The 24,730-nt window shown below is 40.5% G+C and overlaps 1 protein-coding gene and 1 long non-coding RNA gene across 2 annotated transcripts; one reads left to right on the top strand and one right to left on the bottom strand.

Annotated features, from left to right (window-relative positions):
* Nucleotides 1-11,225: 11,225 nt before the first annotated feature.
* On the bottom strand, nucleotides 11,226-13,761 carry LOC148918862 (uncharacterized). The gene is made up of 3 exons (XR_016125296.1): nucleotides 13,429-13,761; nucleotides 13,173-13,299; nucleotides 11,226-11,538 (listed from the first exon to the last, which is right to left on the bottom strand). It is a non-coding gene; the product is annotated as an uncharacterized LOC148918862 (long non-coding RNA).
* A 6,990-nt stretch (nucleotides 13,762-20,751) lies between these two features.
* Nucleotides 20,752-23,085, top strand: LOC103342501 (protein ACCELERATED CELL DEATH 6-like). The gene is given in 4 exon segments (XM_008246134.3): nucleotides 20,752-21,171; nucleotides 21,174-21,380; nucleotides 21,657-22,189; nucleotides 22,273-23,085. Coding segments are annotated over 4 exon segments (1,776 nt in total). The 5' UTR covers nucleotides 20,752-20,786; the 3' UTR covers nucleotides 22,924-23,085.
* The last annotated feature ends 1,645 nt before the right edge of the window (nucleotides 23,086-24,730 follow it).

Raw genomic sequence — 24,730 nt, 5'->3', positions numbered from 1 at the left:
TAGATAGGATTGTTGAGGCAGGTGTGAGCTCTGGTTAATAGATCTGCATTTGCTATGTCTAAAGAGTCCATATTTTCAATCTCCTCTCCGGGATGATCTGCTAGGAAGTCTGCCACAGCTTGTCCTTTGACGGCTTTCTGAGGAACATATCTGAAGGCAAATTCTGTCAAGGCCAAGGTCCATTTTCCAATTCTGCCTCTTAGCATTGGTCTTGTTAGCATGTATTTGATCAGATCTGTTTTGGCAATGATATAGATGGTGTATGGCAGCATGTAATGTCACGAGCTTTACAGCGATGAAGTACAAGGCTAGGCAAAGTCTTTCAATTGCAGAATATTTTCTTTCCACTTCATCGAGTTCTGCTTCGGGTAATAAACACTTTGTTCCTTTCCTTCCTTGTTATCCAACCAATAAACTTCCAATGGATACTTCTGATGCGGATATATAAAGCTTGAGTGGTCTGCCTCTCCTTGGTGGGGACAGGCTGGTGGATTTGAGAGGTAATGCTTGATTTCCTCAAAAGCTTGTTAGTCTTTGTTCTTCCCACTTAAAGGTTTGTTCTTGTTTTAATCTTAACAAAGAAGAGAATGGCTGGATCTTTCCTGCAGAATTGGATATGAATCTCCTTAAAAAATTAATTTTTCCTAAGAGACTTTGCAATTCCTTCTTGTTCCTAGGTGGCAAAGCTTCTATGATGGATTTTGCTTTGTTTTTGTCGATCTCTATGCCTCTTTGGTGGACCAAGAATCCTAGGAAATTTCCCGCTTGAACTCCAAAAACGCACTTCTTTGGGTTCATTTTCAGTTTATGTTGCCTCATTCTTAGGAATGCTCTTCTTAGATTTGTCATGTGGTTTCCCTCCTCTGGTGATTTAATCACAACATCATCAATATAAACTTCCAGGGAATGTCCAATCATATCGTGGAAAACAGAATTCATTGCCCTTTGATAGGTAGCCCCTGCATTTCTCAAGCCAAAAGGCATTACAGTGTATTCAAAAGCACCTATATGCCCTGGACACATGAAGGCTGTCTTGTGGATATCTTCTTCTGCCATCATGATCTGATTGTAACCTGCGTTGCCATCCATAAAAGATAGCATCTGGTTGTGGGCAGCTCCATCTACTAGCATATACGCCATTGGCATAGGGTACTCATCCTTGGGAGAGGCTTCATTCAGGTTTCGTAATCCACGCGGTCCCAGCGCCCGATTTTCCTTTTTAGGCGGTACAATATTAGCTAACCAATCGGCATAGATGGCAGGACTGATGAATCACTGCCTTAAGCGACCTTTCTATTTCTTCTTTGACTTTTAGTTCTGTGTCCATGGACATCCTTCTTCTGCCTGTTTGACCGGAAGGTATCCCTCTTTGATTGGCAGCTTGTGTTCTATCAATTCCTTGTCTAATCCTGGCATCTCATGATAATGCCAAGCAAAACAATCTTTGAACTCTTGTAGAAGTGCAACGAGTTCATCTTTAAGTGGCTCTTTCAATAGTGCGCTGATAAAGGTAGGCCTTGGATCCTCCCCTGTTCCTAAGTTTATTTCCTGCAAAGGATCTTCTACCTCTGGCAGAGAGTCATCCAGTCGGCTGGTGCAAAATCTAGCACTTCCTCCTGGCTTTCCGTGCTTTCATGAGTGAATTCTGCCATATTGATGGCTGGATTCTGCGCAAAAAACTTTCTTTCCTCCCAGTATATCAACAATCTTTTTGTAATGGACCGGATTGTTGCAGCTCGATCCTTTTCTTGTTGATTGGGACTAGACATTGGTGCTATGGAAATTTAGAACAAAAGGTCTGTTCCAATCCTCCAAGAAATTGGTTAGACCTTCTTCAATGAGCCTCTGGGCCGTGACACCATGGGGCGCCCGTTCTGGTTGACTCCAAAGAAGGTGAAAGGACCAAGGTCATCATGATAATACCTTGCCTCACAACACATGGCAGAAGGTAGAAATGGCCGTGGATCGGCCTCTATTATCTCCATGTAGCCTTCTTCATTCCATAAAGCTAACTGTTGATGAAGAGTGGAAGGAATACATAGACTCTGGTGAATCCAGTCTCTGCCAAGCAATGCATTGTAAGTGGTAGAGGTAGTTTCTACCACAAAGAATGCAACCTTCAGCTTCTTGCTTCCTACTAAAACATCCACATCTAGGATCCCAAGGGTTTTGGTGATGCCTCCTGCGAAATTGGTGACGGTCAGGCGGGTTGGAATTAAATCCTTTTCATTACGCCCATTTTGCTCGGCGTGCAGGCGAGAAGGTTGATGGCTGCACCTCCATCTACCATAGTTTTGGGAATAGGAACACCCCCAAAGTTTGCTGTTATAAACAAGGGTCTGAGGTGGTTTGCCATTTCTTTGGTTGGTTTGGAGAAGCAAAGGCTGATCTGTAGCCAACTTGTGGGTTGTTCCTACATCACTGGGTATCTGTTTCTTTATTCTGGCCCTTCTTCCGCTTCGCCAACCTTTGCATTCAAAACTTTCTTGGGAAAATCGTCTCCGTCCAGTGCTCTTGTCCTTCTACTCGCCTGAACTTTTACGCGGAATGAACACCATATTGATGCCTAGGTCGGCACGTAACAAGTCCTCCAATTCCCCGCACCGAAGGCCTCGGTTTCCGCATCCAATTCTCCGTCATAATCCATCATGTTCTCCATCATACTCCTCCGTCCATTCTCCTAGTTCTTCTGTTCCGAGGAGCGCATTACTGTCATCTGTAGATGGTTCATAATCCAGCTGCTCCTCTTCATATTCCTCAACCCAGTCTCCTTGCCCTTCTCCTGGAATAGGATCGATTTTTCCTCTGGTCGGGGAGTTTTAAGTAGATTTTCTGAGGCGGAGGTAGAATGGATAGAAGGTTTCTTTGAAGATTCTGCTTCTTTCAACTTTACGTGGTTGAGAGATTGCTTATGCATGCAGGGAAATATTTACGGCTCTTTCCCTTTTTGGCGATTGGCCTCTGGAAGCACTGTGCGTTTCTCGTTATTGAGGAATGTGCGATCTTGTCTCTGAACCCTCCTCCTTTGGGTTCTTATCGGCTCCATTGTTGGTGCCACTTTTTCCGACGAATACCACGCCTTCAATGATGGCGCCAAAGGTTTATCATACAGGCACTCTTATTGATTTTTCTTTCTTGGGCTGCTTAGTCATTCTTACATTGGATTGGACAGGCCTAGGGTAGTTTCTCTGTCTGGCTTTATCTGGGCGTGGTTCCAATCCGGTCAAAAACACTTGGAGTGGGCGATCCTGTTTTCGGGATTACCTCCACTCGACCTCACACTTGCACCTGCTGCAGAGCACTATTCGGTGAAATGGTTGCTTTTGGTTTTCCATAGTCTCCTTTGAAACTATTCTGCTTCTACTGAGTCGACCTCTATAGCATTACGTCCTTCTTTCGTTACTGGCCAATTTAGGTTGACCATATTAACTTGTGGCGGGGAAAAGGATGCTGTGGTGACGGATGGAGGTTTGTCTGCTAGCTTGACCTTCCTGCTGTTATCCCTTCTGTATAACATCTCTGAAAACAACACAACTATTGGTAGAATGATTCCAAGAATTGTGCCATCGCAATCTTCTGCGCCTTGAGTTCTTGGTTTGGGCATTCAGGCGTCTCTATTGCTTTACTGTAGCAACATTTCATCAAACAAAGCATCTACTTTGGTCGGATCGAAAGAATATACTTTGTTCGCATGGGTTTGTTTAGAGCGAACCCTCCGTGAATGGTGGCGGCTTTTGATCCCTTGGAGGCTTTGTAAGGGTTTTACAACTGATGGGATGCTTTAATTTTACCATTTCCGCAACTGCAACCTCTCTCTCCTCCGATTCCTCTGCATCTTCTTCTAACTCCACTTCAATCATATGTATTGAGGAAGAAGGGGATTTGTATACGTGCCTTTGGAAGAGTTTCCCTTCTGCTGTTCCTCTCGAGCAATTCCTCGTACTTGGCGCTTTATCATCGATTCTGCGGATCTCCAAACAACATCCCATCAAATCTTTTCCTCAGAGAAATTTTGAGGGCACTGAGCCATTTGGATGAAGTGTCTTTCTTCGATGGGGATTCGGCACTTCATTTTGAGCTTCCTGAACCTATTTATAAAGTCTTGGGCAGGTTCATCTTCACTCTGTTTGAGAGCGGCAAGGTCACGATGGTGACTTCCTGAATCTGTAATAGTAGTCATGGAAGACGCTCTCCATTTGCTCCCAAGTCTGAATAGAATTTGCTTTGGCAGATTAGTGTACCAAGTGAAAGCTTGTCCAGAGAGAGAGTTCCCAAAAAGTCTTAGCTTTAACAGTGGGTTATTCTCTATGGCTATGCATTGGGTGGAAAATCTGCCTACGTGCTCAATGATGAAGCATGAGGATCCTCTCCGTTGAATAAAGTGAAGTTTGGTACTTTAAAACACAGGGACAAGGGTATCGATCGATGTAAGGTGGATATGGCTTCCTATAGGTGGGCCTTTCCCCCCTCGGCTTCAGGCTCCATCATTTCCCTGATCATCCTCTGCAATGCCCCACGTCATTTAGAGCATTAGCGGGAAGGGGTTTTGTCCTGATACAGGTGAGCAAATCCACATTACAGTGAGCAAATCGTGATTCCCCTATATGGTCTAGCGAACTTCTTCCCTGTGCTCCTCAGGCTCTTCTAGTCTGGGTGGTTCCTCCAGGTTTGCCCCTGCTGTTTATGCGTTATTAGCATAAGGATAGTTTCCCCCTCTGCCTCTCCTTCCTCTTGCGGTGGAGGAATGGATTAGGGTCCATCATACGGGCCTGTAGGGTAATATTCTTTGGTGTTGGCGAATTTCCATAGGGAGATCTTGTGGGGCAGCTTGCTGGAACAAGGTGAGGCTCGGCGATTCTGCGGGACTTGTCTGGTGCAGGAGCTTACGGCGTCTTGGGGCGAGGCGTTCTTGACGGAAAAACCATTTCCTGTGTCGGCTGGATTTCTCCCGTTACAGGTATCCGGCTACATTGCAGAGGATTCTCTTGACATGGCCATGCCAATCTGGTGGGGACCATAGGGAAGGTCTAGTTCTTTGGACCACCTCGCCGGGATTGGGAATTACAGCCATGGCAGCCTCCGATCCTTCTGAATGCTGTTGACTGCCATTGCATCATGGCATTTGTCATATTATTTAGGTATCTTGGCTCCTTTGTGTTGTGACCTCTTGTCATAACGATTCTATATCAAGTTCATCCTTACAGGCGGTCTGGACCTCCGCTCCTGTCTGCCATGTCTTTGAATCAGGGCATCACTTTCTTGATTCGATCCTTCCGAGGGCCACTTGGTTTATTTCCATGTCGTGGTGTGGGTTCTGGCTAGAGCTTCCAGTATTCATGGAGGTAAAGAACTCAATGAGAAAATGTATACTTGAGAAGTCCCACTGGGCGTGCCAAATTGTTTGCCCGTTTTGCGTTTACTCCTGTGATGGAAGGGCAAAGTTCCCCACTGCCTTGAGAACCATAGAGTGGTCAACAAGTCAGCTTTCTTTGGTGTGCGAGCGTGCCAACTTTGCTAGTAATAAAAATTATAGCAGACTTAGTTTGGAATGGATAACTTGCGCCCCAAGTTACTGATTTCTGCAAACAAGCGATTGTGAATTTGGGTGAGGAATATCTCCCAAGTAAGTTCTTTTCTTGCCTCAGACTGGTGAGGACTTTAACAATTTATCTCAGTATAAAGCAGGTTGTTACGGCGAATGGTTGATGAAATTTAAAGTTTTTAAGCGAGCCTTTTACAAAACTATAACAATAAATACTCATGCTAGAGAGATGAAGATCTGTTGGAACTCCATTTACTGCCGAGATGGAAGGTTCTATTTGGACTAGAAATGCCGGGGGAGATGCTTGGGCTGGGAATGTAAAATTTGGAGATTGACAACTCACGATTGCTAAGCTTCAACTATAAATCGATACAAAGGTTGATTCGAGCTTCAGCGTACCTTAAGCTTTTGTGAAGCTTACGAGTGAATGCGGTTTCTTCAATCTGTAAGAGCGAAGTGGTTTGTTCTCGAGGACTTGATGGGCTAGAGACTGCCTGTAAAATTTGTTGAGGTTTTCATGTTTGGGAAAAGCTCAAGCTCTACATGTCTTGGTTTTTTGCTAAACCAAATTTGTAACGAGAGAAATCTCGTTTTGAATGACTTATTTTCTAAGTCTGAACCTTGAGAATTCTAATTTAAAGCTGGTTTTCACTTGGAATTCAAGTGAGCTTCTGGTTGATTTTGAGTTGTTTGTGGTGGCTCAATGAGCTTTGGTTGCTTCAGTGTTTTGAAGGTTTTTTGAGATCAAGTGATCATTTTGAATTTTGTTTTTGATTGATTTTTTGGTTGTCCTTTCCCCTGTTCACTCTTTATTGTATTTATAGTAAACTGTTTCTTCTCTGGAGTAGGGTGATTGTGTTTATTTATTGGGCGGCAAAGATATTTCCCCTTTTCCTCTTCTTCTTCAGTTTTGGCAGATAGGCTCTCAGATAGGCAATCACTTCCCTGATTTTCTGGAAATGGAACCTAATCACTTTCCCAATTTCAACTACCCCTTGTGATATTTTACCCGTGATGGTTAGTTTGATTCCTTTTCTGGACAGCTCCCTGCTTTCCTGCTTATCCCTCTCTGAGATTGTAACTTGCTTATCTCCTTGGGAGAATTACCTTCTCTGTAAAGACAGAAGAAAAATCTCTGAATATACATATATAAGAGGGATTTGATCTTCAGTTCTTCGGAATCAATTTGATGTCATGAACCCTTCAATCACTTCTTCTATAACAGTTGCCATTGCTGACTTTCTTTATCCCAGAGGTTGCCATTGCTGACTTTCTTTATCCCAGAGGTTGCCACGTGGGATTGTTCCTATTTATGGACTCCTCTTCCTATTGCCTTGTTTGCTCTGATGAGCCTTGGGCAGTCTTTTACAGTTTTGTCTTTCTTTGATTTTTCTGGCTTTATTTTGGGCCTAATTTTATTTGGGCTGGACGTGTCAATTTTGGCCCAAACAGCCTCGAGACTCAAACCCATTTCTTAGGCCCAAACATGTGGGTGAGCACAAGAGAGAAAAGTAGCCCAATAGCCCAAGCAAAATAACCTAACCAAAAATAACCCAACCAAAAATAAGCCCAATCAAAATAGCCTATTGACTCAACTAAAAAGCCCAAACGTTTTAAATAGCCCACTTGCTTGATAAACCATATTGGCCCATACCACTACCATACTAAGCTACAAAGGCACTAGCACCTAGCTAGAGGAACAAAAGCCATGAATGGGAGGTCTGGAGGTTGCAGCACATGAGGGAGCAAGTTCCAAGCCAAAGACGCTCAAAGAACCAAGGAATATTAGCCTGCGAGCTGCCAAAGCACCCTTTGAACCAGCATGTATATTCAATTCCTTCCCTCATCAGACATAGCCTTGGAAGATGAGAGAAAAGAATGAAGAAAGATGGCTGAAAATAGGAGTCTGAAACAGCCGGGGGAAAGGGCCTTGAGCTCCAAAAAATCTCTGATTTTGTGCAAATGGGCAGAGAAGATTTCACCAAAAAATGATGATTGAAGGGATGGAGGGAGAAAGGAAGGGAAAGACTTGACAAAATGAGATGGAAGCCATTAGGGTTTCTTGGGAAGTGATGGTTTCCAACTGCTATAAATTGAGGCATCTTCAACCTAACGAAATCAACCCACATCTAGAGAGCAAGCTTCATCTCTCACCATGAAATCTCTGCAATTTCGTGCCCTATTCCTCCGTCTCCTCCCACTTTCCATTCCGCCATGCCATTCCAGAGTCTGACATAGCTTTTGTCAGGCTGCTGGAAACTTACCTAAACCACCAAATACTTCACCATTAGCCACAACTTAGACCCAGAGAGCAAGCTTTCTTTCTAACTTACAAAAACCCAGCAATCTCGTGCATTGTTCATCTTCTTCTCCATTTTGCTCTTCTGGCAGCTGCCGGAAGAACTCTGTTATTCATTTTCCCTTTCCTAGCCAAATCTCTTACAAAACTTCTCATTCCTTACCCTAACACTTCTTTTCCCTCAAAGCAAGCCTAAATTTTCTCTTAGTGCTAAACTCATGTTGATTTTGCTCCCATGCCACATGCCACTCACGTTGAGCTTGAGAGTTTATCTGTAAGCATGAAGAAATTACCTGTAAGCTGCCATTATTTTGGTTGGTGAAGATAACCAAAATACTTCTAAAGCTCTACTGCGCTTTCGAGGTTTTTGGAGCTTAATTTTTGAACTTAGGCAAAGGGACAATTTCATCGATGCCCTTTTACAAAGAGACCCATTTGCAGCTGTTGGAGGAAAAAGTCCCCTACATAAATTGGCGACTTGCTAGAGATTAAGCCATTATCTTCATCGATGCCTCCAAAGAAGAAGACCAGAAGCGACAACATGACTTCCCAAGACGAGTTGGACCACGATGACTAGGAGTCAAGGCAAAATGTCTCAAATAGAAAAGAAGAACATGCAAGTGAGGGAGCTTTCACCCTCATAGACCTTGTTGCAGTCATCCATGCCATGGGGAAACCCAGAGGGGGATGGTGGACACAATCAAAGAGCTAAAAGTTCAGTGTCCAAGCCAAGCAAAGAAAACGAAAGACCACTCCAAGAGGAATCTGCTGCATCGGAAGGTGCGAACAAAGGGGCCATCTTTTGTTGCCCATGAAGATGTCATCGCCATGCTGGAAAATAAACTAAGCCAAAACCAGGAAGATTGGAAGTATGTCCCTCACTGCCGTATCCATCATGCCTATTCCAGCAGCCATATCCTAATGGCTATGAAACACCAAGCTTTGTCCTTTTCGATAAAAGGAAAGGGAGCTCGAAGGAGCACGTCAACCGTTTCATTGATGCCTTGGGACCACATGCTGGTGATTATAATCTCTGGCTTCAAAATTTTTTGAAAAGTCTTACCGATCATGCTTGTACGTGGTACATGAGATTGGCACCAGGCTCTGTTTGTTCTCGGAAGATTTGGCAAGCAGGTTCTTTAAGAAATACTTCCAATATGAAGAAAGAGTTACTACCATTCAACTCAACAACATTCGCCAAAAACAGGGGGAAGATCCTGTGGACTTCGTGCATAGGTTCCGGGACCTATCTTTGGATTGCTATGATGAGAAGGATGAAGAAGCGCTCGTCAAAATTTGCATCAGCAACATCGTGGCAGATTACAGAGTTTATTCGGAAAATATTGGCATTACCTAATTTTCTTGGCTGCTGGAAGTAGTGAAGAAAACAAGCATTTCAGTCAAACTAAATGGGCAGGAAGCTTGGAAGGGTGAAGAGGAAGAACGCCACTCGGGGGCTTCATTTGATCAGCAAGATTATCGAGAGACTACTGCCGTAACCTCTCATAAGAGCCGCAAATCATTCTTTGATTAGTAGGGTCATGAGTCGCATGCAAGTAGATCAACAGCTGTGGCTCTGTTAAATAATTCTACAGAGCATGGCAGCCTAGTACAACACATGCCAAATACATGCCAACATAAGCCACAAGCTTTCATGCTATTGCAAGTTATGCACACTCCTTGGCCTTTTCATACTTGGGGGCTTAATTTGATGAGGGTATTTATCAATGAAAAATGGCTCAAAGCCTTACTACTAAGTTGCTTTTGCACCTATCCTTTTGTTTTTGGCTTTTAAAATTTATTTCAAAGATGAACTCCTTTTGTGTTTTCACCATATGCTTTCACAACTTTGGTAGAATGCACCACCATTATTGCATGCCAAGGTGTAAAATGATATTTGCAATGAGAATGGAGTATTTTGAAAAAAGATTAAAAAAAAAACCTCTAGAATTCTTTCCTTTTATCTTCTTCTGTTTTGCAAAGCATGTTCTTTGAAAAGAAAAAAGAAAATAGACAAGCAAACTTCCCTTTAAAAAGCTAAGCCTCTTAGCAGTAACCATGCCAAGCAAAGTCACTTGAATGGGGTCCCGAACCATCAACAAGCATCACGCTTAAGCAAAAAATAGCATAAGGCATGAGAAACCAATCTATTCCAAATAAGCACGCAATCTTGAGGTGCTGGAACAACATCTGGGAGTTTTATAAAACCTTGGTAAGAATCATGCACATGCTAGTCTGGCCCTTTTTAAGGAAGGCAAGAAGCTGCTTTTCAAACCTAGAGGCTAGATAAACCATGCAAAAGAAACTTTAGAAATTCCGCTCATGTCGAAACTTTGGCAGCATATACCTTATTTTTAAGGATATCCAACCTGTCAGAAAATCTCAAACAGTTTACAAAGACGACGTTTGCCAACCAAGCTATTATATATGAGACATGCGAATTACAACCTGCCTTTAGCATTCAAAAAATTAATACAAGCTTCAGTGGTTCAATGCCAAATTACAAAGTCATAACAACGTAGTCGTTAGAATGTCAAAAAAAAAAAAACTACAGTCAAAGGACGATAAAACTATACATGCTAAAGATCCATGCATCCTATGGTCTCAAAGGAAACAGAACCATGCGAAGATTTCATGCTATGAGTAACACCGCTATCAAAGAAGGCTTTGAACGCCATGAAGGAATTGTCCCAATCTTGCCAAAACATGTTTTTCTCCGATAAATTCCCTACGGAGGTGGAAGCATCACCGTCCTTATGGATGTCATCAATAATCTCACCACGAGACAGCACTGCTGGAATGTGGAGAGGTGCGGCAGCTATGTCGGGTGTGCGTAAGGAGAAGTTGAAGGCGCCGCTGAAGCGTGGAGAGTGCGGAAGCTATGTCGGGTGTGCCGGGCAAGGAGAAGTTGGAGGCAGCGTTGCGGGAAGTGCGAAGAGGTGCCGCAGTCAGGTGTCCCAAGGGGAGGGGAAGGAAGCGTATCCTCCGCCCCTTGTGAGATGCTCTTGATCTAAAAGAAAAGGAGTTCAAACAAATATGCAATTTCTGACCCAAGTTCGTGACAAGCAAAGTTGTCATCCTGTGAGTCAATAAGCATGACAAGTAAATTCTCTTTCGGAACAAAAATCAAGCATTGCAAGACGTGCATTCTTACTTCTCGCAACCGAGAACAAAGTCTACAATTAATCAAGCATATGTTCACAAGGGGAGTAAGCCTAGGCCATGCACCAGTCTATGCTTATTCTTGGAACATTCAAATTAGCGGAGTTACTTACCAAAAGATTAAAGCGAAACCCCAAATATCCAAGTTAGAAGGCTGGAGGATTTGAAGGTTCCAGCGAAGCGTCAAGGTTTCCTGCCCCACCTATGCGAGGCGTGTGCACAACAAAAAAAAAAAAAAAAAAAAAAAACCAGAGGTGCCAGAAGCATATTTTCTTCCATTCTTCCAGCTCCTACTCTACAAGCAAAGAATTTCTAGCATTTGCCTTATTTCAAATCTTCTTAGCCCCTCTCCTATTTCAAACATCATGCTAGTGTATATGCTCATTAACTCCCAAAGCTCAATTTATCCTTGCAACATTTCAACAAACTCATTACATCCGTGAAAGTAACCAAAAACTCACCTTTATTCTATCAAGTTCCCAGCAAATCAGTAAGAAAATGACATTCCTCATGCTTTGGAACCTCTCAATCAAGCCTGAAAAAGAAACAAGGGAGTATGTTGACCAGATTAAGTGCTGGAAGGGAACTCGTAAACGAAAATGGGGTGCCGGAAGCGTAATCACTATTGAAGCATAATTTTTTCCAAAGACAAGTTGCAAGCAGCCAAGACTCACTTTCATGTTATCAAAATCCTAGAAAATTAGACTTCTCATGCTTTATCATGCTTTGAAGCTTCTAAACAAGAGACTACGTTAGCCAAAATCATACGCCGGAAAGGTACTTATACACAAAAGAAGGCGCTGGAAGCATAAATTTCTCAAAGTGCAAGCAAACTCATCTATCAAGCATTAGACAAAATTTACAGGGCGTGATACTAATCCACATACCAAGAAATTTCATTTCATTCAAGCATTCCAAGCAATTCGGACATTTCAAGCAAATTGAAGAACTCATGCTCTTACAAAAATACCATTCCACTTCATGCTCTCACGACAATATTGCTCAAGAACATGCTCTAGCAATACTCAGATCAGCACTCAATGCCAACAGAAAGGACATGCTAAATTCCCAAGTAAAAGCAACATGCCAAGCAAAACTTATACACAAGCTTTCCAACCATCCTAGCTAGAATATCCCACCTTTAGAAAGTCACTATAAATCAAGCTTACAACCAACAAATCCCAGACTTTCTACATTAGAACTGGACATATCAAGCTTCATTTTCCCAAAATTTCGTTGCATTTCGAGCTAGGGAAGCATGTCAAACAGATTTCTAAGACAGCCCATGCAGCAGAAACTGTACAGCTCCAGTACCTTAACCCTTACTTTGAAATTCCACCGAAAATTCATTTTTTCTTCAAGTGATGCAAGACCAATTCCAACATAACCATTGAGAAGTCCATTTTTATGTCTCAAAAGCTCCAACTCAGATTCGAAAAGAAACATTTCAAAAGTTCAAAAAGCAGTCAGCAAGCTACTTTGAGATATTTTGACAAACACTTGGCATGCATACCCAAGTGAGCTTGTATAACTCTTGTTTATCACCAAGCTAGAATCCTAGATCAAAAGCTCAACCTTAGAATTCGATTTCTAGTTCACAAATTTTGGGAAATACAGCGAAACTCAAGCATTCAAGCATAGAAGACAAGCATGCAACAAAGGCATCAACATCAACTCATGAACATGTTTTAGAAAAATGGAGGCAGAGAGCACTATAATGGGTGGATGATCCTCAATTTTGGATATGTTATAAACAACATAATTTCAAGCAAATTTTGTGAAGCAAGCACAATCATACGAGCATCATAAGTTAAAGACACATGCAGAAGAAAAATCTACAAAAACTCACCAGCCATGGATGAATGCAGAAGTTGCAAACCAGCTTTGAGATATCAGAAAAATTCAAAAAATTATGCAAATTTTACTGGCTATAGTACTCGAACAGATAAACAACTTGATCAAGGAAGTTTTCTGATCCGAGCTTCTGAAATATGACTTATGTATTGTTGCACAATACCCACGGGTTTGGGTCTTGAAGAAGAAGAAGAAAGAAGAGAATGAGAGAAAATCAGAAAATAAAGCACATCATGCCAAGTTCAGCCTTTTCATATACAAAAAAGAGGTCAGAGCAAGATTAAAGTAAGAAGAGGAAAAGGGAGAAACCCATACCAATAGTTTTGTTCTCACAGGAAATTGGCACATTTCCAGCAACTCGAGCAAATCAAAGAAAAGGGAATCCCAGAAGATTAGTGCGAGCCCTTCCTTGCTAGCACCCACATTGTAAGCACTCACGTTGCTGCAATAACAAAATAGGTCAAAAGAGGGTTTGGTGCTTGACTACCAAAACAAAGGGCAATATTCATGGATAAAGGGAACCCAGCAAATTCCTTAATAAATCCAAGAGAAAGTTAGAGAAGGGACATACCTTGCTAAAATCCCAACGGGTGACTTTGAATATACCAAGAAGGGAGCGAAATTGAGAATCATAGAGGAAAACCCGCACAAAAAGGTCCCTTCCAGCAACGGCAGAAGGGCTTATTCAAAGGGAGAAGGGCTTCTTCAAAGGGAGAAGGGCTGAAGGGGTCGAAATCGACTTGGGCTTTTTTCCCAGCGGCTGGAGGCAGATGTTTTCCACTTGATCTTACTCCTTCACTCAGTTTTGAGCTAGGGGAACAAGAGAAAACGAAGAAAAGAAAAGTAGGAAGAAGTTGGGTCTGGTGCAAGAAAAGGGAAGAGAAAGAAAGAAAATAATAAAAAAGAAAGGAAGAAGGCGTTTGGCGTTGGGCGCAAATGCAACATAACCGCTGGGGCCAATTATGACACGCCGTCATTTTGCACGCGGGAAGAAGAGAAGTTCTCTACAAATACAAATTTGATTTTTTGGGTCGGGTTTAATTATTCGGCCCATTCCAACACCTGTCCTGTTTCAAATATCCTTCCAACACCTGCCATGTTTTCAAACATCTTTCCAGCACATGCCATATTTCAAACACCTTGCTAGCACCTGCTCTATTTCAAATATCCTTCCAGTACATGCTAATGCCAAGCATCCAAGCATACAAGCCAAAATCAAGCATACACGCCAATAACAAGTATCAAGCCAAAATCAAGCATACATGTCAATGCTAAGCATCAAGCCAAATACCAAATATACAAGTCAAAGCCAATCATGCAAGCCAAAATCAAGCATACATAACTAATATTAGATACACAAGTCAATGCAACTCTTGCAAACCACAATCAAGCAAAATCAAGCCTCTCTAGTCACTCAAGCAAATAAATCACGCAAGCTAAGTAGTTATCTTGGGCTAATCCATCAAGCATTTTCTTCTATATCATGCCACAAAATAGGTCAACTCTTGAAAACTATAGTAAGTGACCTCCAAAATTACAGTGTCTAGGAAAATTCTTCAAGGCAACACCCTCGGTGTTTAAGAAGGATTGGGTTTTAAGCGGGACCATTGCGACACCTCCAACCTTCCCAGAAAAGATCTGGCTGTAATTTCAGAGACCCTTAACTGGTCATCCTTGAGCTGCTCCTAAACTCATGTCATGCCATGCCACTGCAATTTATTTTGGGCTGAAAATTGATTATTCGGACCATTTCAATACACATTCATGGCCCCAATAATCAAGGGGGCTAATGTTGGCTCAAAAAAGTCCACGGTTGGGCACAAATAAGTTTTCGGTCCAATACGCTACTGTATTAAGAAAAATCACATATCTGAGTACACGAAGGCTCGTCATATACGAGTCACACCACACGCGCCATGCCAAATAAATAATTCGTCATGTTAGGAATCGAGATTAAGATTATAAAATGCATTACCTTCGCAAATCCATGCTAATTATCCCGTCAAGCATAATAATTGAAAGCATGCCAAGCGATATGTCATGCCAAGCGACATGCCATGCCAAGTAGGAAACCATTATTACATACCCAACCATGCTACAAGCCTAAGTGGGTCCAAGCCACTCGAATGAGCTTGCTTGAGTGGGTTGTGGTATGGATGATAATAAATCAACATGAGGCCCATTGATGGGCTGAGAAATGAAAAGTTTTTGGTTGCTTGGGAGCCTCGAGACTCAAGCCCATTTCTTAGGCCCAAACATGTGGGTGAGCACAAGAGAGAAAAGTAGCCCAATAGCCCAAGCAAAATAACCTAACCAAAAATAACCCAACCAAAAATAAGCCCAATCAAAATAGCCTATTGACTCAACTAAAAAGCCCAAACGTTTTAAATAGCCCACTTGCTTGATAAACCATCTTGGCCCATACAACTACCATAATAAGCTACAAATGCACCAACACCTAGCTAGAGGAACAAAAGCCACGAAGGGGAGGTCTGGAGGTTGCAGCACATGAGGAAGCAAGTTCCAAACCAGAGACGCTCAAAGAACCAAGGAATATTAGTCTGCGAGCTGCCAGAAGCACCTTTTGAACTAGCATGTATATTCAATTCCTTCCCTCATCAGACCTAGCCTTGAAGAGGAGAGAAAAGAATGAAGAAAGATGGCTGAAAATAGGAGTCTGAAACAGCCGCGGGAAAGGGGGCCTTGAGCTCCAAAAAATCCATGATTTTGTACAAATGGGCAGAGAAGATTTCACCAAAAAAGGATGATTGAAGGGATGAAAGGAGAAAAGAAGGGAAAGACTTGACAAAATGGGATGGAAGCCATTAGGGTTTCTTAGGAAGTGATGGTTTCCAACTGCTATAAATTGAGGCATCTTCAACCCAACGAAATCAACCCACATCTAGAGAGCAAGCTTTATCTCTCACCATGAAATCTCTGCAATTTCGTGTCCTATTCCTCCGTCTCCTCCCACTTCCCATTCTGCCATGCCATTCCAGAGTCTGACATAGCTTTTGTCAGGCTGCTGAAACTTACCCAAACCACCAAATACTTCACCATTAGCCACAACTCAGACCCAGAGAGCAAGCTTTCTTTCTAACTTACAAAAACCCAGCAATCTCGTGCACTGTTCATCTTCTTCTCCGTTTTGCTCTTCTGGCAGCTGCCGGAAGAACTCTGCTCTTCATTTTCCCTTTCCTAGCCAAATCTCTTACAAAACTTCTCCTTCCTTACCCTAACACTTCTTTTCCCTCAAAGCAAGCCTAAATTTTCTCTTAGTGCTAAACTCATGTTGATTTTGCTCCCATGCTACATGCCACTCACACTGAGCTTGAGAGTTTATCTGTAAGTATGAAGAAATTACCTGTAAGCTGCCATTATTTTGGTTGGTAAAGGTAACCAAAATACTTTCTAAGGCTCTACTGCCATTTCGAGGTATTTTGGGGCTTAATTTTCGAACTCAAGCAAAGGGGACAATTTCATCAGTCTGCCATTTTACAGAACCCATTTGCATGCTGGAGGAAAAAGTCCCCTACAACCTTTAAAATATATGACACATCATCCAATGTGATGGTCATCTCACCAAAAGGCATGTGAAATATGTTCGTTTTGGGATGCCATCTCTCAACACGAAGGTAGATACAACAATCTTATCTGCATTCCGATAAGAACACCTAATAAGTTGCTCTAATCCAGACATCTGAATGTATCATTTGAATATATCATTATTTGGATTAGCCCACCAATTTCACTAACGAATGGTAGATGTCTTCGACATGCACCTAAGGTGCTCATATTCCTAGTAAAAAATAATATTAAGTACAAACTCGATAACAAATTCGAAAGATGATCACTAAAACAAGAAACGAATTCACGGAAATAAAAAACGAATTGATGAGACTACCACTGAAAAACGGAAACATATTCGGTTGACTACCACTAAAAAGCGGAAACATATTTGGTGGACTACTACTGAAAAACGTAAATACATTCAGTGGATACCACTGAAAAACAAAAACAAATATGGTGGACTACCACTGAACAAGGTAACGATTTCAATGGGGTTTACACAGGTCAGTTAAGGAATGAGGTTCATGAGGGCAATCTAGGAAGAAAAATGAGGTGTAGTGAGTAATTTTAAAATTTACTAAAATTCAGTCGGGTGTAAGGAGAATATAGGGTGCAAAGAGCAAATTTTGGGGTGCCAATAAAATCACCATAAATTCATATTGTTAAAAATTTGTGTTTGTTAAATTATTATATATATTTATTATATTAAATAACATTTATTATTTTTTAATAGTAATTCAAAAGAAAGTTAATACATTCAATAAGGGTAACTTTGGAAGATAAAAGCTATGCATTAATGACATTGTATTAAGTGTAAAGAAAATGACACATGACATGAGGAAAAGAGAGAGGGTCTAAAAGAGAAGGTTGCTAGCATTTCCCAGCATTGAGATAGGTAGAGGACAACCCTTGGAGAAGAGTCTTTGACTTGTAAACTAGTAATCTTAGGTTTGAAGCCTCATGTGACACCTTAATGGAAGTGGCAGATCCAGGAATTTTTCAGGGAAGGTGCAATATTTGAAAGGCTACAAATTTATGAAGGACTCAAGCAAGGCTATGGGTTCAAGTCCTAACATACGTGTAGTATGTTAAAAAAAAAAAGAGGCTAAAAATTCAAAAAAAATTTATACAACCAAATGCCCTTAGAATTTAACCAATACTAATGTCACTCATAATTAAAACAAATAAGAGTTTTATGTCTACAACTAATTGATTATAGTCTATATGGATATCAATTAATATGAACAAAATCCTTGTCATTGACACAATTAGTTTTCCAAAATTCATATCAAATATGAACAAAATCCATGTCAATTACATAATTAATCTAACAAAAGTCAATACCAATTAATCTAACCAAAAGCACATGTAAATTGGAGGTCATGAAATAAAAGTACACATGATTAAAAGTTTGAGGTAATTTTTTGGTGAAATTTTTGGCACACATATGAGTTTTTAATGAATTTTTTTAATTTAGGCAAATTAGAAATAGACATGTGTCAGCTTGCTATTGGACCATTTAAAAAAGAATCAAAATCAAAAGCACTGACGCGGAGTCTTCTTCTTCCTTAAACTGTGCCCCTACAACTTAACTTCGAAAATTCATAACTTTGGTTGTGGAGCTCCAATGGATGAACCGTTTTCTCCTACATGCTCGTGAGATCGAGCCCAACAATATAAGGTAAATATTCAGGGTCTCACAATGCAGCAAGCAATACAACGTCTTTGAGGCATTTTGTCGAACAATTGATGGGCACTAGCAGAGGGGCAAATTTTGGCATCCCCAAGGAAGTTTCTAGCGAGAGGAGGTGCAATGCACCTCCTTGCGCCTCTGTGGATCCCAGTGCTTAATGGTGTGCGTTAGAAATCTCTCTCCCTAATTTAGACTTTAGTTTGTATTCATAAAAACAAAAAGGTTTAGGATTCGATTCCCTTCATTATCATGAAAGAAAAACTACAAATAGTTGGACCATTCTTTCCGTTTAATTCACATGATAAATTGTTTTTTAAAGACCTTTCCTCTTGAGAGGGGCGATAATATACTAAACGGATGCTAGGACTCGAACCCATGACCTTGTCTGGGGGACAATTGCTCCAAACCACTACGCTAGTGAATCATACCAGGAAGTGCTTTTCTAGAAATGCATCTTGGTGCATTCAGAGTAGGAAGCAACAAAGTAGGGTGTGTGTGTTTGCTTCTCAAAAATCACCTTAATCCAATTCTCCCATCGAAAAGCTTCTGAATGTGACCGTAATTCCATCACGTGATATAATATGAATAGATAATGATTTTATATATTAGGTTTTCCAATTTGTCCTTAAATAGTCATTACGATGTCACCTATGTGAGTTTTTAATTATAACTGAAGGTTATCCTAGCTTAGAAAACCCCTATCTAGGATTTTCTTTTTAAACATTCATCTGAATTTTGGATGGTTTCATTTGATTTCAACCCCTTATTTGCTCAAATTCAACCTCCTATATTATATATATATATATATATATATATATATATTAAGGCTGAGTGCAAAAAAGAGTTTCCATTTCCATTTTGTTGCATTGTTAGGTGAGAGTAGTACATTTTTGTAGAGAATATATTTCCCTTGTAGTAAACAAATTATACAAATTCCCTATTTATACAAATACAGGAAGTCTACTTAAGGTAGGAAATAATATAGACATAAATACAATCTGATTTATAGTAGGAAAGCTAATTGCTAGGAGGAGATTGTGAGGTTGACTTCCGTATGTGCTAGGAAAGGAAAACTGCATTAACACCCCTCGCAAACTGGATGTTGCAGGATGAACAAGTTTGGAAGACATATGTTGATGGCGTGGTTTGTGAAGGGCCCTTGTAACCTGGTACACAGGTTGGTCAACAGAGGGAACAAAGCAAACTTGATGACTTCCGAGAGCAACCATTTCACGGACAAAGTGGTAGTCCAACTCAATGTGATGTGTGCGGGCATGAAAAACTGGATTGGCCGCCATGTGAGTGGTGTTGAGACTGTCACAATAGAGGAGGACCGAGAACCGAATACGCACACCCAATTCAAGAAGGAGGGAGCAGACAGAGCCAAGTGGTTTTAGCACAAGCATAAGAGAGGGTGCGGTATTCCAATTCTATGTTAGAATGCGAGACAGTGGGTTGTTTCTTGGAACACCAGGAGATGAGGTTGGTTCCAATAGTAATCATATATCCAGTGGTTGACCGACGAGAATCAGGGCACCCTGTCTAGACGAGTTTCCATTTCCATTTTGTTGCATTGTTAGGTTAGAGTAATACATTTTCTTTGGGAGCTTATCCATGAAATCAGAACTTAAAAAACATTATAATTGGTCTAAGACCATTTGATCTTTGGATACCAAAAGGAAAATTGGCTGCAAGCAAAAGAAAGAAGGTTTGTTGCAAAAAAAGTAGCCAAATAACCACAAAACAAAAACTTGCTTGAAGGACTACGTGAATCCAAGGCCAACCTTCTTTGCCCTCCATTTGATACAGGATGATTTTGCACTCACTATTTCTTGTGAGTTGAGTTGCTCCAAAAGGAAATTTTGATAACAACTTCATTGAAATGTTCAATGAGATTGTTTATGTGAAACAACAATAGGAGGAAGAGCTCTTACACCAGACAGCACACAAGAAGGAAAATCCGTCAAAAAAACTGGAGTTGGAGAAAGGGTGAAAAGAAAAAAAATTAAATGCAAAAAAGAAGAGCAAAAGGTGTCCATAAGTTAAGATCATTCATTCGGTTCGGATTAAAATAGAATTCTACTGTAAAGCAGAGGAGACATTTGAACTCCAACCATTAGAAAGAAAAAAAATTAAGTGAAAGCAATTGCATTGACTTTCACTAAGTAAGAAAAGAAAATTTGTTGCGCAAGAAAAAAAGAACAAGAGAGACTTTGACTTTGAACTCTCTCCCAGCATATTATAGTGATTGCGTTCTGCTTCTGGCTTTTAAATAACTAATCACTTAGTTTAAATTATGAACAACTTCTGGCTTTAGAATGGCTGGATTTGAACTGATCAACCACGTAGCAGATAATAGTATGATACCTAGGGGCATTGACCCTCTTGGAAAGTTATGTGCAACTAACTGTCATGTAGACCTCACACAGACTTTGAGTTAGGTTAGCTTTACTTGAATTGAACTGCAGATTCTGTTCATCCACTTGTCCTGAAAATCACGTCATGATTTTTAAACAAGGCTATGGAGGTCAATGAATGAACCATTCCAAACTGTTGACTATCAACAATAAGACTAAGCTGTGGGATGATAACTTTTTATTTTCTTTCACAAGGCCTTGTATAAAGCATCCACAAAGTTTGTACTAGTTGCTCATTACCAATATCCCATGGATCCAAGGCTCTACATATCTGCAAAGTCAGGGGACATTTATTTCCTCAAACAACTTCTTAATGATAATCCCAGCCTACTATATCAACTTACACCCCTCGAAAACACATCCCTCCATATCGCTGTGCAATTTGGAGACTCAAATGTTGTGGCCGAGATTTATAGCAGATGCAGGTCCCTTCTCACACAGCAAAACTTAGATGGAGATACTCCTTTACATGTGGCTGCAAGGATTGGTTGCTTCTCTATCTTCAATGATCTGGTCAGAGAAATTTTATCCATGTCACAGGAAGACTTCAGGAATGCAAATGATGGCATGTTTGAGACGCTGAGAATGGGAAATAGGGGGAAAAATACAGTTTTACATGAAGCTGTGAGGAATGGTACATTAAATTGGTTCAGTTCTTGCTTACAATTGACCCTAAATTGGCATCTATTGAAAATGGTGCCGGCGAGTCTCCATTGTACCTGGCTGCAAGAGGAGGAATGTTTGAGATTCTGAATCAGATTTTAAAATCAACTGCATCATCAGCTCATGGCGGGTCAGATGGCAGAACAGCCTTGCATGCAGCTGTGGTTGAGAAGCATTTTGGTATGTCATACTTTGGCGTGGTTCTGTTCTAGCTGTTTTAGCAATGGATGTTTTAACTTTGCACACACTTTGAGCAACTATTATAATATCCAACTCCTTACAATTCTTTATGGACTTTAACTTCAGATGGATGCGTTTGGTATTTGAAGTTGCATAGAATAAAATTCCAGTCACACACACACGTATATACATATATATTGAACATAGGGTCATATTAGTTTCACAACTTCTGTATTTTCATTATTTAAACTCAAGCTCAATTTTTGTCATGGTAAGACATTGTGGAAACACTCCTACGATTCAAACAGCAGCTAATCAAAGAAACTGATCACCAAGGCAGAACTCCTCTCTTCTATGCAGCATCCCTTGGCCAACATAGAACAGTTAAACGATTACTAGAACTTGATACTTCTATTGCATATGTTTTGGACAAAGAGGGCCATTCACCGATTCATGTTGCAGCCAGCAAAGGTCATACCTCTGTGATTAGAGAGATCATCCGACATTGCCCAGACTCGGGAGAAATTTGTGACCTATATGGACAGAATGCTCTTCATATGGCGATCATTGGTGGCAGAGCAAATGTGGTCAGGTATATACTAGAAACACCAGAACTGGAGTGCCTCATAAATCAGCCTGATGTCATTGGAAACACGCCTTTGCATCTCGCAACCATAGAAAGGAAGACTTGGATTATGTATTACTTGATGTGGGATGGAAGAGTGCATCAAAGTTCCGTGAACAAATGTGGTCAAGCGGCATTTGACATTGATAGGTCAATTAAGGAATCCAGTATTGCATCTCCCAGGGTTAGTACTAAATACATCATTAATATCCCTTGTACATATAACTGGTCAAAATGCTTAACAAACTACAACTGTTCATCTGATAGGAATTGCCGAACATTATTCCAAACATTTGGGGACATCTCGGTACCTCGCATTCTTGGTTGGGCAAAATCAAGATTTCCCCAAGAGCAGAACAAGAAGAGGCCAATGCAGTGCAAACTTACATGCAAATGGGCCAGACCCTTCTGATGGTTGCAACACTTATCACAACTGTAACATTTGCAGCTGCCTTCACAATGCCTGGAGGCTACAACAATGATGTAGGCCCAGACCAAGAGCTGGCTCTTTTGCAGTCAAATAGCTATTTCAAGTTGTTCATCATCTCAGACTCTATCGCCATGACTTGCTCAATAATTGCAGCATGCCTTCTGTTCTGGGGAGCGGTTAACAGCAACAAGTCCTCCTATGTTTACTATTTAACAATTGCTGCTGCTCTTACATATATTGCTCTGCTATCCACTGGAATAGCATTCACAACAGGAGTTAAGGCTGTCATACCCCATCAGCAATTTGCCGAAGTCTTGGGCCACGTAGTTGGAATCTCTTTTCATGTTAGTACCTTTTTGTTTCTTTCCCAACTGGTGAAAATGTTTTCCCTTCCTGAAGCCTGCAGATTCTTCATTTCTCATCTCAAGCTCAGCTGCAGAATTAAGAACAAATCACGAAGAATGAGTGGATTCTGCACAACTTTTTAGTTCAACTTTACTCCTTCAGCACATCTGTCACATTATTTGAAGAACAATTCTGCTGTATAGGGTGTAGAGATTACAAGCTGCCACAATATTATGCAATTTTGATGTATTTGTCTTGTAACTCGATATTATTTCATATAGTTGATGCCTTCTTTTCCTTCTTTTCCTTCTTTTCTTGTACTCCAAGATACATAAAAAAAAATTCAGAAAAAAGTAATTTTATGTCATAAAGAATCTCAACTGTTCAAAGTGCGGAAACATTCAAAGACTGTCACTATCTGTGTATAAAATTATATGGTTGCTGATCCTGACCTTTTTATTTAGGGCATGTTTGGCTGCTGTATTAGGAAAAATGTGGATCCTAGACGAGGGAGAGAGTGCATATGTTTGGCTGCTGTTAATTTGTTAAATGAAAATCATGGTTTAACCTCAATTGCAACGGGTTTATAATTTAAAGTACAGTGTTAATAAACATACAGTAGAGCTTAATCGTTACCTAGTTTCTTTTAGCAAGTACATAAGTCATTGAGAGAAGTCATGGGTTACAGGCATCATCGAATACAGAAGATTCCGACCAGGGAGGAACATCTTCATGCCAAATTTTCACATGCTGACATTTGATAGCATGAGCGGCTAATTTATGAGCAACAATATTACAATCTCTTGGGATATAAGAAATATAAATCTTCTGAAACTGATTAAGATACCTCTTAACTTCTTCAATGAGATTGCCATCCGACGCAAGGTCCTCCTCTTATTTTTGCAATTGACAAATAACAGCTTGAGCATCTGATTCCACCAAGATGGAAGTAGAGCCTGCATCCAACGACATTTTCAATCTGAAGTAAAAAGCCAAATTTTTTGCACGTTTTGAAGTAGAAATCCTGCATCCATTGCCACCATAACTTCCCCTTTGTCATTGCGAATGACGCTAACAACTCATTTGGACCCACTTCATAACGTCATCTAATTGTGATTAAAAGAAAAACATGACTTGGCTCCTTAAAATTGAGGAGGAGGTCCTCCTCCTTAAAATTTATATTTGACACTTGTCAAATTTCAGCAACATTGACAAAGTTTCAACAAAAAAGTATAAAGAATATTAGGATACTTTCTGTAAACAATAAAAATATTCATGATAATAATGAATTTGGTCTTCTTTTTGTCACGATATGGCATTTTAGAGCAAGCTCAAACAAGAGGTTTAGCACTCCTCAACAAGCATACGTGTTATATTATTGGTAAAATTATAACGACTACATAGTCACATAGAAAAGGTATATTATTTATATAGCCTAGCAAGATTGACCTTTTCAAAAGGAGCAAAGTCTTTTCTACCTGCACATTATTTTAGTTCCATGCTTCTCACATTGCAGAAGAAAATCATACAGGGCTTTGACTTCTAACTCTCTCCCAGCATATTATAGTGATTGCTTTGTGCTTCTGCCTTCTAAAGAAACCAATTGGTGTTTAAATACTCGTCGCTATCTTACATTACATCAGTTAGTTATACTTATGACCAGTTTCATAGTTTTAGAATGACTGGCGTTGAATTGATAAACCACATGACAGATTAGAGTATGAAATGGGCATAAACCTCTTGAAAAGATTCATGTAGACCTCACGAAGGACTTTGAGTTGCACCTGCCTCAGTGAAAACTCGTCCCACCAGAAGTTATGTATATTTTCAAATTGGATTGTGATGTTCTGCTGTAGTTTATATGGTGGTCAGCTTGGCTTGAATTTTTCCGTGTATTTCGTTCTTCCACCTGTCTCGAAAACTAAAATGAACCATTGCAAACTTTTGATT

Source organism: Prunus mume, linkage group LG3 (assembly GCF_029339155.1).
Source record: "Prunus mume cultivar Tortuosa linkage group LG3, ASM2933915v1, whole genome shotgun sequence".
Classification (NCBI taxonomy): domain Eukaryota; kingdom Viridiplantae; phylum Streptophyta; class Magnoliopsida; order Rosales; family Rosaceae; genus Prunus; species Prunus mume.
Note: the sequence above shows the minus strand (reverse complement) of the source record. Positions and strands in the feature narration are given on the sequence as shown.